This window comes from Prunus mume, linkage group LG6 (genome assembly GCF_029339155.1).
Source record: "Prunus mume cultivar Tortuosa linkage group LG6, ASM2933915v1, whole genome shotgun sequence".
Lineage (NCBI taxonomy): Eukaryota > Viridiplantae > Streptophyta > Magnoliopsida > Rosales > Rosaceae > Prunus > Prunus mume.
Window position 1 is genome coordinate 4,365,409 of NC_142703.1, and position 16,273 is coordinate 4,381,681.

A 16,273-nucleotide genomic window follows, 5' to 3' on the forward strand; every position below is an offset into this window, starting at 1 on the left:
ATTCTAATTCAACGATCCAAATCGTTTATATTTTAAGTTTATATTTAAATATAAATCTTTTTAGGGGGAAATTGCATGCAATGGCGTAGCTAGAAATTCTCTTAAGGATGATCAATATTATTAGACTGAGAAAGACTCGGTGAACATTAAGATAATATTTTTTATATGTTATAATTTAGGGCAATGATTTCCCCACTTCTATTTTATCCACTTACACTCCTTTTTTATACACTCCTTTTTTAGTTATAAAAAAGGAGTGTAAGTGGATAAAATAGGAGAAAAATGAGTGGGGAAATCACCACTCATAATTTAATGTCATCTTTTAAAATCATAATCGCATTGCACAATGAATTGAAGAAATAATTTGACATGAATCAAACCATAATGCATTGCTCAAAAGAGAGATGAATAGCTAGTATTGGGAGATTTACTTGACTGATGGCCGATTCAATAACAAAAAATATAAAAGAACTCAATAAATGAAAAAACAAAAAGATTGAAGTTAGAAATGAAAAAATGGAGTAATAATGAAAGACATAATTAGGGGGGGAAAGATCAATTAACTAAAGTTAGAAAGTTATAAAGGTAATTGATCTAGAAAGTTAGAAGGGTCAGCTATAAAAGAAACCTAAGAAAATCAAATATAACACATAACAAATGCATTTGTTGTATAATTTGGAGGGTCAGCTGACCCTTGTGGGCCTTAGTTGGCTCCACCATTAATTGCATGCTTACGTTGACGCCAGCAGAAAAAACAAGAAATATTTATTATATATTCATTCTTAGTACTAGTAATATAAATAAAAATTAAAAAACACATTGAATGTGATTTTCCATTCATCTTTATGACTATTGTTCTTAAAGTTATATTTCTTTGCTTTATTTTATTGCTTTACTTATCAGACTCTAAAAACTAGGAACTTTCCATGTATTTATCCTTTTCGTTTGAAACTTTTAGATAATTTTATTTAATTAAGCGTATGTAGCGTGTGGTTTTATTGGTGTGAAAGGAATATCAATTTGGTATCATAGCACGTTTGTGGACCAAAAGCAAAAGGTTCTCTCAATTTCATATCACTGTGAGCTCCTTTTTTTTAGCTAATAAGAAGGTCTAAGGTCCCGTTTGGGATTGCTTTTTTTGTTCAAAAATCTGCTTAACTTTAAAGTTAAGCAGTTTAAGCTGTTTGATAAAATTAAAATATCTCGATTATTTTAAAAGTAGTGGCCTTTTGACATTTTAAAAGTGACTTATTGATTTTCAAATGCTTTCAAAAGCGAGATGAACATTTAATGAATTTTTTTAATTCCCAAAATATCATCATTCATTTTAAAAAATGACACCACCTCCACTTCCACATCCAACTTCACCACTTGCACCACCACATTTACTACCTCCACAACCACTGCCACCACCACAACCACCACATCCTCCTCCTCCTCATCCTCCCCACAACTACCACCACCACCTCTACCTCCACCACCACCACCACCATCACCACCTCCTCCAAAACCTCCACATCCACCACCACCACCATGTTGTCACTACCACCACCACCACCTCCACAACTGCCATCCCCACCACCACAACCACCAACTCCGCCTTCATCTCCACCACCAAATCCACTCCATCACTACCACTACCACCACATGATTAGTGCATAACACTTTTAACATCATGTCTATTTTAGTCATTATTCACAGTTACAACAATTTTATATTAAAATTTACCAAACGATTTTAACACTGCTTTTTGTACTAACAGACTTCAAAAATAGTGTTTACCAAACATGGAGCTACTTTACTTTACAGCTAATTATTTTAAGGGAGACTTTGGAAAAACACAAAGGAGAGAGAAAATTTGTAAAAGAAGCCAAAATGGACAAAATTGCCCTTATTTATTTTTGGATTTCCTAAGAAATCATTTACATTTGCATGTCTTTGATTTGAAAGTTTAGAGGTTTTTCTATCTTTTTTGAAAAAACTTTGGCTTTTTCCAAAAGTGAAATTTTTTTTGTTGCTAAAACCTAAATTTACTTTATTTTTAAAGCACAGCAGAAGTAACTTTTTTAAAAAGTGACAGCAATCCCAAACTAGGCCTAAGTCAAGTGAAAAAGTGCCTTAACTTGCAGTCTAATAATTTTGGTTCGAACTCCATGATATTTTGGTAGCATCTGTCAAAACATTGTTACTTTTTATGTTTTGTCCACAAGTTTCTTTAATCAAATAGCATCTATTTTAGGGCAATTAGATGATTACAATGTTGCCATCTAGAAAGAAAAATGTTGACAATGTGTGTCAGAAATTATCAGATTGAGAAGCACATTATCAATGTGACTATGTTCTTTTGTTGTATTATTCATGGGTTATTTATTGAAATGGTGATGTAGAACAAATAGCTGAATGGATTGAAGGGAAAAAAGAACGCAGCAGGAATTTATAGATTTGGCATATGAGCTCCGATTGGATCGCGTAATATCTTTTTGAAAAAGGAACGATGCCATGAGTTCAACTCACTACTTAGCTGTGATATAAGGTGGATTTTAAGCTGCAGAGATCGTTTGGGCTTCCAAAAGAGGATTTAAAGATTGTAATCAATTTACAGACTTTTCGTTTATTTGTTGTTAAGCTTTCAATAACTCCCCAGGGCAGTCCAATGGGTGAGAATGATGTATTTAGATATCTGTTGTGTATGGTTGGACTCAACTCATCTTTTATCAAATAATACAAACAATGATAATTTTCTCCCAACTTTCTGGTGGATTCCAAGTTTATGTTCTTTTCAAGCTTACGCTTGTAGCTTATTTTCTTGTGCTGCGTCAAGTGGTCCTCAAACTTGCATCCCATTTACATTTTGATCCCTAAACTAAATTATTCGTTTAAATGGTCCATCAACTCTATATTATTCCATCCATTAGTCATATTGTTACATTATGGCAATATTTCCATTAAATATGAGGGCAAATTGGTCATTTCGTATGTTAAAAAAGAAATAAATACTCAAAAATGAAATAAAAAGCTCTCTCTCTCTCTCTCTCTCTCTCTCTCTCTCTCTCTCTCTCTCTCTCTCTCTCTCTCTCTCTCTCTCTCTCTCTCTCTCTCTCTCTCATGACCACCACCCTCAAGCTCCAACCCCAAAACCACCCTCCACCCTAGGCCCCATGAACCCAGAACCCCAACGCCTCCCCACCCTCCACCTGAGCCAACAACTAAATAAAAAAAGAAGGAAAAAAAAATCACTCACATACCCACCTCCTAATGAACCTAGAACCCCAACTCAACAGCCACCCAAACCCTGTCCCCCTCCCCCTCGATTTCCCTTCATTGTTGAGAGACAACCACCCACCACCCTCCTCCCTACCTAGCAACTACCGCTCATCCACCAAAAAATATTCTCAAGACACTCAAAAATACAGCCACACCCAACCCACCCTCCCAGATTCCACCATAACAGAATTCCCACCCCACAAACCCCTCACCCCTCTTCCCCCATTTTGTTTTTCACCCACAAATCCTAAATTTATCATTGCAACCAACCTACAGATGCAAACAACGTTCGAATTTTTTATTTTTTGTTTTCCAATTTATTGGTTTTTGAATTTGCACAGAGAGAGAGAATAGGGGGGTTGTTAGAGAGCGAAGAGGAGATGGGGAAAACAGAAGGGGGGAGGGGTCTGTGGAGGAATGGGAGAGAAGAAATATGAGGGAGGGGGCGTTGGGTTTGGGTCTCATGATTTTTTTTCCTCTTTTTCTTCAAATTTTTTTTTCTATTTTCGTATTTCTTTTAATTCTATTTTTATTTGTCAATTATAAAAAGTCATATTTTCCCTAAAATTTGGTTAAATCTAACAAAAAATTAGACAGTAAGACCAATGAACTGAATAATAGAGTTGATGGACCATTTGAACGAATAATTTAGTTTAGGGACCAAAATGTAAATCGAGTACAAGTTTGAGAACCATTTGAGTAAATAACCCTATTATTTATTTATAGAAGTCACTTTTTTTTCTTTTTTTTAATCTTTCGTAGCTGTTAAGTATTGTTCATTGCAAAGTCGATTTCGAATAGACAACTATGAGAAAATAATGAAAAGATGATTCCACCTAAAGTAATGCAAGAACATTCAAATGTATGCCTCAAAACTATATGCTCAATGACAAACCTATCATTATTGCATTTCATCTTGACTAATTGTAGGTATGTATATATTAGTCAATTTTTATTGAAGGACACCTTGTGTGTTCACTACGAATTCTACTTCAATGGTTTTCGTCTATATTGTAAGTCTTTATTTAAATATAAATTTTTTAAGGGGCAATTGCATGCTTATGTTGATGCCGGCTGAAATAAAATAAAATTGCTAACAGTTTGGCTTTCCTTTCATTAATTCATAGACCAAGTTTGTTGACTGGAAAAAATTTGTAGACAATTAGACAAGATCAATATTAATTATGTCATGGAGCTTCTGCAATAAGCTTTCATGTTAAAATTAGTTAAGGAATTCTAATCTCAGTCTTCCATTAGATGTGTTAGTGAGCCATATATATATATATATATATTCTTTTTATTATATATCTAGCATACTATCATTGATTGAGATTAGAAGTTCTTAACCAATCCTTCATGGAGACTTTCCCATCATATCATTCCCCAAACTTCTCTTTTGGGAAATTGGGAGTATTATTCTGCCAGGAATTACCAAATTGACAAGTCCATCATTAGTGTCAAATATGGTTAGTTGGAAAATGGATTTCTAAAACGCAACTAAGAGAACAATGAAAAGATAACTCCAACTAAGCATACAGTACCATTTCCATTGCCATCACACAGCTGCTGCCTGATGGAAATCAAAGCAAGATGCTACAACTTCAGAAAATGCTAATCGTCAAGAGGACTTATCTCTTCTGGTTACACTCTTCAAAAGGAACTCCAAACTTTGTCCGCCAAAAAGTGACCAACCTACCAATATTGAACTTCAATTTCTTGAGTAATGTGATTGGTTATATTAATCCATCAATGCAACAATCTTCTAGCAGTACAATATTTGATGATACACTGTTACGTCCAGTCATACGTACATACGAACATATACAATAAAAGAGAGAAAATTTGGCCAACCGTTCAAAACAAACTGAGATCAAAGAAACCAAACAATAAGGTGCATCAATATATTAAATTATATGCAATGCGCAGGTCATCTCGGAAACATACCAGCTAAAAGGCATAGACAAACCAAAACCAAAAAGTTCCTACCAATATTTATTTAGTAACAGGTAATAATCTCGTGATCCGATGTATGTGAGAGTGAGGAACAACGTCCAGAAGCTGAACTGACTGCTAGGCACAACTCAAAATGACCTATTGGGGTTTGAAGACGAAGATGACTTGGCTTTTGCAAAATCAACGAGATCTTTGAATAGAGCATCTTCCTGTTTTACTTGTTTTGTTGGGGCAGACGAATTAAGAGAGAGATTCTGAGTCTGTCCCACTAAGCTGTCATATGATGAACCGGATCCACCGCCTGGGAAGCCTTGTTGCTCAAAAAACTGTTGTCTCTGATTATACCTGGACGGTGGAGGTGGAAGGCTGACAGGAGAGTTGCCATTTCCAGGAGACTGAGGATTGCCTGGGGACTGAGCATCCCAAGGAGCTGGAGGCAACCCATCAATGGATTTGCTTCTAGGAGCCGGTTCATCATATACAGGCTTTCCAGAGAATATAGGGGATGGAGTCGTGTTTAGGGAAGAAGGGGGTGAGGGTGATAGTGGAGTCAATCGAGAGGTGGAATTTGAGCTGGAATGAACTGGAGCTGCAAAAGATGTGGATTCTGATGTTGCAGTGGATCCTTCAGATTTGTAGGTATCACCACTGAGATAATCAATCATGCCAGCACCTGTAGGGATTGGCCTTTTTGGAGATGGAGGAGGAGGAAGAAGTGGGCTTAGTCGCACAGGTTCAGTCCTGGCATTGGCTGATCTCTGGCCCGGTCCCTGTGAATTATCTCTTGATGACCTGTAATGCATTTTACTGAAGTTTATTAAAAGGGAAATGAGAGTAAAAAAATGAACAGGCAATAGCACAGAACAGAAATGAGTGAATAGTGAAATAGCCCAATTGTACAACAAAAATGGTGTGTCTAAAAAATAATGTTACGATAAAACTCGGAAGAGGTCCTCTAAGAAGTTACCTGTGAGCTAGTTGGGCAAATTCATCCTCTGACTCATCATCCTCATGGTTCACATTCACAAGTGGCACAACTGAAGATTCTGGTGCTCTTACTCCAGTTGCTGTTCCTTTCACAATATCATCATGCCGAGAAAGTACACGCTGCAGATTATCATTCAAAGCCAATCCCTGACATAGAAGCTCCTCATTGCTAAAAGGAAAGCAACCACAACTGTCACCAGCTTGAAATCTACGACTAAAAATCAACAATTTTCTATGTTAATCACTTACACAGTTTCATTCACAAGAAGCATGACGCGCTTTTGGTACGAACGGCACTGATCAACAAGGTCAACAATCACTTCTTCCTTCAGACCCTGCCATAATAGTCATTTTGACCATCGTAAGAAATTAAAGCTGAGTAAAAAATTTGCATATATTAAGAGCCCATTGGTAACACTGGTTTTTTATTTTCAGTGTTTAATTTTCAGTAGGGCTCTTCACAAATAAGCCCATCAGCACTCCATAGTTAAAAACACCCTGCATTAACAGTTGATTCTTTAAGTGTTCCTCACTAACATTAACAGTTGTCAGGGGGGGCTACACTAATTAACTACTTTTAGTAAACGATAAGGAGGTTTGACCAAAAAAAAAAAAGAGATTAAGAGGAAATGCAGGGAGAAAGAAGGGAGAGGGATGGATGTAATGTATATGGAATGGTACCTAAAATGAAAACAAAAAATAATTTCAAATAGTTCTCCGTTTCAATTTTTTATTTCACAAAATCTCCCTCATTTCAACCCAATTCCTTCCTCCCACCTCCCTCCCTTCTACAAGCACAAGGAAAGTGCAGCCCTTAAGGATACAGAGTTTCAAGTAATTAACCATTGCACGATTTTCACAATCAGAGTAATTGACACCCACAGAGAGAGAGAGAGAGAGAGAGAGAGAGAGAGAGAGAGAGAGAGATCACTAGCCTCCTTCACCCCTGGACAACTAATCTTTAACTAGTTTGAAATAAAGTTTTCTTACGAATACTTCTCTTCAAACAATTTAGACACAAGTACATGTGTAAAGGAAACTATAATAATGGATAACAATGCTCCACAACTGATCAGATACAACCTTCAGAATTTTTACCATGGTAGCAGTCCCATATGAAAACACCACCAGATTACTCCATACACAATAACGACAAAATAAAATACTTGACCTCCAAAATAACATTTTTAGCGGAAAATAAATGAGAAATCATCTTCTAATACCTTTTAGTCAAGAGAGAAATCAAAACTCAACGATAGCTAGGAAAATATATTACCTCAGGATTCTTAGGATCCAAGGCATTAAGCATTTCCATCAACACATCTGCAATTCCTCGAGCATTTTGAATCTCTGGCAAGCTGATTAGAAACAATTTGAATCAGGCAGGATATATCATAGACATAATTCATAGACCAACTAAAACATAAAAAATAAATAACAAATAAATAAATAAACGATAGCATCTGTCACAATATCAATTTTTAGTACAATATCCAATCCAGCAAACATAAATTCTTTCATAGATTACAGTTACAGATCAAGACATTCAACAAGATACATACAAGCACAAGCAGCAACTGAGACAGCGGTATAAGCATTAAAACTCAATGCCGACTGAAATCTTCCATAAAATATTAAGACCTAGGACTAAACAGGATTTCCAATAACAAGGCTGTAGAAATTTCCTTATTGTCAAGGGGAACTTTTTCAATCATTGACAGAAATAATTGACAAGGTTAACAAGTTACCGAAACGAATCACAAGGCCTTTACTATATATAGTCAACATTTCGGCAAAGCATGCACAAATCACAAGGTCTTTCAGATATATGTAAAGCAACATTCTAGACTGAGGGTTCATAATCCTAGAACACTTCTTATTATCTACAAATATTTTTCATCTCTCCCAGGCAGTCGACATGCACGTTTAAAATTGTGATCAAAACACATGTAAGACAAAAGAAACAAAAAAAACAGCGGGTAAATATTAAACTGAAAAAGGCTGAAATTTGTATTGTTCCGATGGAGATAATATTGTTCAGCTAGTACCTAAGTCCTGAAGCATCAGACTGAAGAGAAGCCTGAATAGCAGCATCATCATATACTGCAACAGGGGAAACTACTGGCTGGGTCTGAGGCGGAGTAAAGAGTGGTACACTGTTCTCTTCTCGTGGTGGAAATTCAACTCCCGCAGACTGTCAATTATCAATAAAGAGAGTTAAGGGGGAAGAAGCAGAATAAAAGAAAATAATAAAAATCTAGACCAAATATCAAGCAAGCTTATGTCTAAAATTAACAGAAAAAACAAAATTGAAATTTTAAATAAACCAGAAAATCATGATACAAACACCCATTCTGATTTAACCATGAAAGGAAACAATGTTTTGTAACACATGTAAATTTCTATACTTTTCCAACTAGAAAACCAGCACAGAATGTTTAAGCTGAGGCAGACACCTAAAGTCAGGCAACTGGCATAAACTTACTTATACTTGCCCACCATGGCCAAACATTTGAGAGAATCTTAGACACTAAGGCCTTTTTTGGTTCACTGATCTAGACTATACTAAAATCAAATAAATTGGAAATAGTCTAAGAACCATGTTTGGTGTTCTCAAAAATAGCAAGATATTACAATCAAATTGGACAATACTCCAATCACATACTAGTACCAGGCATGGACGCTGCTCTAGCAATTCTGTCTGATCCAACTCCCATGCAGTGCGAGTACAAAAAATATTACAAATGAAATTAATGACATCAATCAACACCCACAACCAAGCTCATCTCAATTGTTAGAACTATGATCTGATCTTGCGTCATTAATTTCATTCATCTAGCAAAAAAGTGAAACTTTGGTGCAAAAACCTTACTTTGCGGATGTTGACATATCTATCTTCTAAGAATCTAAATTATAATGGATGAAAGTAATGACAACTGTAATCATTACAAAGTAAGGCTAGAGCATAAACACAACCCAAATCTTAATACTAAGTTTACTATTACTTTCAGTGGACTCCAGTTGAAACAAAATTACACAGTATAAATACTCTTAATACTACAAGCTCAAATTAAAGCCAAACTAAAATTGCAGCTTTAATTTCATCAAGGAGGAATATAGAGTTCAAATTAAACAATATAAAACATCCCAATTATAGGGGGGAGGAAAAGGTCCCTATAGCATCAATAAAATGGAAGATAAATAAATAAATAAATAAAAAAGATATGTTGATTCAAGAGAAAAGGAAAGAAACAGCACAACCTTAATTTCTTCCTACAAAAATGCAACATTACTCTAATTTCTATTTTAGACAGAAGTTAATGAAAATAGACTACTTATCAATTTGCAGGAAAACCAATGTAGGAAAGAAGAGATCACCTTCTGAACAAAACAACCAAATCAGAATGTGGTTTGGCTGTGAAATATGAAATTATAATGAGAAAATGGAAAAGCCTAAACACTATTTAATGAACAACTGCCTGTAATGTTAATTCAGATTAAGTTCAAATTATTAACAAGGTGTAAATCTGTGTTGAAATTTCGAGTACAAAAATGAAGATAGGGTTAAACTGCAAAGATTGAAAGTGTAAACTTAGCCAACTTATTTTCCATAATACCATTCCCAATTATAATTCCTGTCAGCCAAACCAACAAATGTCCAATTCGTTCCAAATTAAAATCATTAGTAAAGTAAAAGGATAAGTGTGTTCGGAAATTACAATAACAAAGTCAAAAATGAAATTGAAGAGAAGCTACCGAGATAAATATGTAATTTAGACCAAACTATATGTCCCACATTGTGAGGTCCAAAACCAAAACTACCACCATGAGATACAAAAAGGCAAAGGTATAAAGACTCAGTTTGTACACATTGTGAGGTTCATTTTATACACATAGCAACTCCTTTAGAATTTTTATTTTGTTTTTACCCATTGCCAACAAGGTCAAGAAGGCTATCAAGTTCATAGGCAAATTTAGAAAGTTGGACCCAGCTTTGTGGAAATCTTCCCCCACCCTCCCCACATGCACCCACAGAGACTGCACACATACAAACAATAACAACAAAAATAAAACTGATCTACACCACACACGGCATTACTTAAATGGATAAATTTTTCTTGTCCATAGTTTTCTTTTTATTCTCCTCCATAAAGTTTCTATTAATTCCACTGCACACACAATTTAGTCCATCCATCAAACCTGAAGGTACTTGGGCTGGACATGTTTGCCCAATCATCTTAAAAGAAGTCGAATTTGAGAAGGTCTTAAAATGTAAAGAGCAATCTTTCAAAACATGTCCTATAATGCAACTCGCAAAATGACAACATAAAATGGAGTTGGGCAAAGATACAGAAACACTTGAAGCAAAATACGACTGATGCTTAAATAATACAACACGAACTTAAAATGAGCTTAGCAAAGATTTAGCAAACCAATTACCCTCAATTCATTATATGCCGCATAATATTGGGGATATCTTCCTCTTGCTCCTCCAAAAGCTTCTTGCCATGTATCTATCAAAATTAGTATCTTTTCCCTAACATTCAAGTCTGGCTGCAAAATGGAATTAGAATAAAAAAGCAAAAAATATATTAATATCCTATCCATGCACAAATTGAAAAGGGAGGAGAAGGAAGCAACAAGTCAGTAAAAAAGAAAAAAAGAAAGATTGTGAGAGAAATATTAGCACCTTCTTCTTTACTGTTTTGACCATTTCATGCAAGATATCACGCTCAACGATCTGCTGAAAAACATTCTCACCACAATTCTTGCTCACAGTCTCCAATGCCTGGATCAAATTATCCATTCAGAAAAGAAAAAAGAAATCATTGCTCGGAAAAGCTGATTTTTTGGTGATGATGGCAAGGAATTTATGGAACCACAACTGGTCCACCATAAATCACAAATTTATTGACATTTCTACATGCCTATGCATAATTTTGGCATGGGAAGCCTGTCAAAAACTTTAGATCATAAATTTATAAATAAAAAAAATTTAAACGTGCAAAAAGAAATATAAAACTTATGACAAGAAATAACACAAAAAATATCAAGAAAGTATCAAAAGAAAAGGAATAGTACTAACAAAAAGAGCCAGAAGTTGTATTTTCGGATTTTTACTGCCCAGGCGCTTTTTGAGTATCTTCAAGGCATCTTTGCTTGCCTGCAAATTTCAATCCAATTCATTGGCAAAGGAAAAATACTTGCATTTTGAGTATTAAAATGGGAAAGGGATTATATAGGACAAATAATCATGAACTATATCTATATATATAAATAAAAAAAATTTAAAAACATCAAACAATCCATCTTCTGCAGAGTTTTACACATCAGAAATGTTCGTAACATCAAAGGAAGATACACCATGATGCTAATAGAACCTAGTGAAAAATAAATGACTACTTTTACGAAATCTCCAAAATCACAGTAGCAAAAACATGCTACTACTTGTTACTTTTTCAGGTGTTATTTTTCTGAAATGCACGTGTCCATTGCTAGATGAGCCACATCTCCATTTCAGGAAAAGCTCCTCCTCTTCTATCAGGAGCCAAGCCAAGTACAATCCTTTGAGGTAGTGTGTGTGTGTGTGTGTGTGTGTGTGTGTGTGTGTGTGTGGAGAGAGCGAGAGAGAGAGATGACAGAGAACATAATTTGTTAATATTATTTCACATCAGATGTTTTTACAATATGCTAAAACCCATTTTAGAATTGTTTCCCTTGTTGGACAGTCAGGAAGAATCTATTTACGAATTATCTCTTAAGAAATTATGAGCATTTCCACCAACGACCACTCCATCACAATATAAAAAGATTCAAGTACTCAACAATTTAAGTGATCTCAACTCTTAACATGTGGATAAACCAATTTAAAAGGGAGTAAAAACACCCAAAATTGAAATTATAAAAAAAACAAACCCAAAACACTTTATAAACACACCCAAAACCTATCATTACACACACTCAAAATCCATTTATAAACACACCCAGAAAATATACAGTTGTTGATTTTGGGGTTGATTTTGGGTGTGTTTCTATTGATTTTTTATAAATACATGGGAATTTATAAATTTGAAAAAAATTCAAATCTGTATTGATACCCAGGCTCCATGTTAATAATATCGCATAATTCAATGTTTATTGCCCAGTCTGGACCAATCAACATATCACTTGTTGCCCTCTCTGCACAGGCCGCAGCATTACCAGCCATGTCTGATGTCCTAAACCCCCTTCACTCAAGTCCTTTATCCTCAAAATTTCCTAAGATCATAAGCCAAACAAAAGTTCAATTATGTACAGTCCTGACATTTGTGAATGTACAAGAACTAATTAAATGCAAGAAACAGAAAATCATAAGGCACCAATCACTAATTAGCTGGATATCAGTAACTTTATTTAATTCCAACAACTATATAAATTATTTTCATTAACCCATCAAGATAAAACTTATGAGAATCCCAATCCAAACATATAGTACTCATTCTATGAGAATTCAGAAAACAAATACAAGGGAATGAACAATAATCATAATTGAGCGCAACCGGAATTTCCACTAGAAAGTTTATCCAGAAGTATCCAAAATACAAACTGCAAGCAAAAGGGGTCTAACCAAATTCAAATATCTGCTCATCAACAAAAGCCCCATCAGAATACACACCCAAAATTAGAAGAATTAGCAATCGGATCGTCAACAAAGCATCATTAACACCAACCAAACCTTAACATCAACTACATACAAGAAACTCACAAAATTTTGAAACAAATAAGCAAAGCCCAAAATAATATCAGTATCTACAAATGAAAATCAAATTTTGAATTTGCCACAGATAATGGTCCGATGCCCACAAACACGAGAGACCCAGAAAGAAACCTTAAAACCCCAGTTGACAAAAGGATCAAAACGAAGAAGATAAGTAAATCTCGAAGACTTGGGGTCAGGATCTCAGGAAAAAGGCGTACCTGTCAAAACCCAGTATCGAAAGAGAATCAAAGCCCCCGCAATGCGAAGATTGAGAATTTGAGGAGAGAAATAGAGATAATTTGGGGAGTGGGTTTTCCTTATTCTCACTTTGATTTCTTGTGTGGGGGATTGATTGCTTGTTTGGTGGTAATGTTTCTTTGCGTCAGCGTTTGCTGTTTAGAAATTAGATTAGAACCAAAGCTTGGACCTTTTAATTTTTTATATAGAAAGACTTAAAAATAAAATAAAAGTCTCTTTGTTTTTCTTTTCCCATGGTGTTTCCAGTTTTTCTTCCCATGGATAACCTGGACCATCGATGAGATTGACTTCAAATATGTTGATATCGTTGACGTTATATTTTGTTCATATCTATAATTTTTAACTTTTAATACATAAAAATTGGGTAAAGATATCATGGTAAACTAATTTTTCCTAGTGTTTTGATCGGGGGACATTTTTTTGGAGAATACTTGTTTTCTTCTTCTCGAAGTAGTAATTCCTACTTTCTTGTCAATCCCAATTGGACGAGTTATACCATCTGTCGAAGATCATTAGAACTATTAGAACTATAAATATTTAGTACAAACTTTAAGTAAAAAGAAGCACATATAAAATTACGAAGAAAAAAAAATAGATATCTAATGGAAATGTGAATTCTCGTTTACTTATTTTATCACCTTTACTTTTATTAGAAGAAAATAAAGACAAACTCAGTGAGAGTAAACAAGTAATTATAATTTTTTATTATAACCACAAAAAAAAAAAGTAATTATAATTTATTCAATAAATTTTCTTTAAAAAAAATGTCTTCACAATTTTCTCACCTCTCTATTTTTCCCCTCCTGCCATAACCACTCTTCTCACATTGATAACATGTGTGAGGGTTTCTAGTTCTTTTGTTTGTCATTCGCTAGGAAGGGGTGTTGGAATTTTTGTAAGTATTTCAAAATATAAAATTTGTTTTATTATTTATTTTATGTTTTCAGATTTTGTGTGGTTCAATTACAAGTTTAAATTGAATTTATTTTATAAATTTATTATATGAATTGACTGTTATGATCTGATTGTATATATTAATTTTGATTTCAAAAGCTTATTTGTGTGAGTTTTAGTTGGAGCAATTTTAGTCTTCAATTAGGATAATTATTGATTTGTTTTAAAGGTCTTTCTACAGCTTTATTCTAAAAGCTTTGGTGTGGCAATTTCATACAAACTTAATTGTTTTCAATGCCTTTGGCATTTAAAGATTTGAATTCAAAAATCATTTGCTTTAGGTTTGGTTGAGCAATTTCTATTTTGCAATTGCTACATTGTTTTGCCATTAATTTGCTGATATTATAGCTGTTAAGTTTGTGAAAAGGGGGCAGATAATTATGTGGTTTTATTACTATTTCTTTTAATGCCTTAGCTTCTTGTTGAGGCAACTAACTATATATTTAAGTCCATTCTCTTTAGTAGGGCATAATATATGAAGTTATTTTCCTTTCATATAAACCTTGAGGGAAAGATTCGACTTGTTCATCCGACCCGAGTGTTGCAAGTGTACGCTTATGAGGGTCATAGCTTGTTGTATACTAGGGTATGGCGTCATACAACTTTGCTCAACCTAAAACTCGTATTTTACTCAAGTAGCCCATGTGGTGAAGAGTTTGGCCTACTTTTCCACTGTGATGCCATTCCATATGCATGAGGGTTTCTAGTTACATTGTTAATTTTCTTCAACCAAAATGCTAGGTTTAACTTATGGAATTAGAAACATCTACAATGCTTTTATTTTTTATCCGATCCTACAATACTTTTTTATGCGTGATGAGAAATTTTTTATGTTGAGATGTGTGATGACAAGTTACACAAGAAGGTAAATGGCTTGAAAGTGAGGACGAACTAAATTACCAAAAGACCCTTAGTTTTTACATTATTATAGAACCGTTTGCCCTAACAAGGGCAAGATTGTTTCTTTGCATAAGACCGTCCACAGAAGAGTCTTCTCTTACTAATAGTATTATCCTCTGCAACTATTTCCTTGCGTGTGAATAGACTTTTTGTAACGTGCAAATGTTCAGTTTTTTGTTTCCGTCGTTTGTAAATAGCAAATTTTCATTCCTTCAGAGTTTCCTGCTTTGACTTTTCCTGATTGCGAAATGATCTGAACCGTGAACGTGTCTTAGAAGTTAGCAGTGGCGACTGGGCCCACATGAACTCGGCATTTGCGTTGAATTCTTTGATCTCAGGTGGAATTAAAAAAGTCAATTGAACCCGCTGGTTGACTGGGTCACCCGCATTCTCGAAGCTCCATTTGTCCTGCTTTTGTTCATCATAATCAGTTCTAATATATTAATATCATCTACTTAATAATGTATTATAGATCAAATACATGATGAAAATGTGTAGAAATCGGTCTATGTGGTACTTCACCACGTAATATAACTCATTCATTCACATGTTATATTATAATACATAAACGAATTATACCGAGTAACTGTATTTCAATATTAGTTTAGTCGTGCTTATATTTTTAATGTTAAAAGAAGTTCTAAGTTCATATTGTCCTACTTTTTATTGATAAAAATCAATAGTTTACTAGCGTACCAGCTAAAATAAATTATTTTTTGTTATAAGCAAATCGATCTCCTTGCCTAGTATTTATATTAAGCATTAGTTACAATTCATTTATGAAAATACATTAAAACAATAATTCTCTTGTCACATATTTTTGGGGTGCTATGTTAACTAATTTATCTGTCGTAAACCACATGTCAAAACAAACCTCACCAAATTAATAGTCTAATTGATAATATAATGATATATTATGATCCACGGCTGGACAAGATAATTTTTTTTATATTATTCATATTATATATAGTTGAATACGAATTATAATTAATGTGTGCCCTTATTCACTGGCAAACATCATCACCATTGAATAAAGAAATAAAGAAAAATTGTTTGCACGAAAGGCAAATTTTCTAGTCAGTTGTGGACTTTTGACGCAGAATTAAACATACCCCACTTAAAGAAGCAAAATAAAATATGATCTTCTATTTCAATAGACGAAATTGTGAGGTCACTTTTTTTTTTTTTTCTAAATTATATATTTGGTTCGTGTAGTTT

The 16,273-nt window shown here is 34.2% G+C and overlaps 1 protein-coding gene across 2 annotated transcripts; it reads right to left on the reverse strand.

The window, feature by feature from the left end:
* Positions 1-5,134: 5,134 nt before the first annotated feature.
* LOC103336506 (TOM1-like protein 3) lies at positions 5,135-13,353 on the reverse strand. Of its 2 annotated transcripts, XM_089053860.1 has the most exons (10): positions 13,162-13,353; positions 12,303-12,462; positions 11,291-11,363; positions 10,895-10,993; positions 10,645-10,758; positions 8,253-8,398; positions 7,481-7,562; positions 6,454-6,539; positions 6,185-6,373; positions 5,135-6,009 (listed from the first exon to the last, which is right to left on the reverse strand). In XM_089053860.1, exons 2-10 carry the CDS (start codon positions 12,410-12,412, stop codon positions 5,346-5,348), a joined length of 1,563 nt encoding a protein of 520 aa, XP_088909986.1. In that variant the 5' UTR covers positions 12,413-12,462; positions 13,162-13,353; the 3' UTR covers positions 5,135-5,345. The 2 variants fall into 2 exon arrangements, with proteins under 2 accessions (XP_088909986.1, XP_088909985.1); XM_089053859.1 differs by lacking the exons at positions 12,303-12,462; positions 13,162-13,353 and having other exon boundaries at positions 11,291-11,365.
* Positions 13,354-16,273: the final 2,920 nt, after the last annotated feature.

Coding starts and splice junctions, on each gene's coding strand:
- LOC103336506 (XM_089053860.1), bottom strand. CDS start 12,412: ATGGCTGGTAATGCTGCGGCCTGTGCAGAGAGGGCAACAAGTGATATG. Junction 7,563..8,252: donor TCTGATGCTTCAGGACTTAG/GTACTAGCTGAA, acceptor GTTTCTAATCAG/CTTGCCAGAGATTCAAAATG. Junction 6,374..6,453: donor CTTCTTGTGAATGAAACTGT/GTAAGTGATTAA, acceptor CTTTCCTTTTAG/CAATGAGGAGCTTCTATGTC.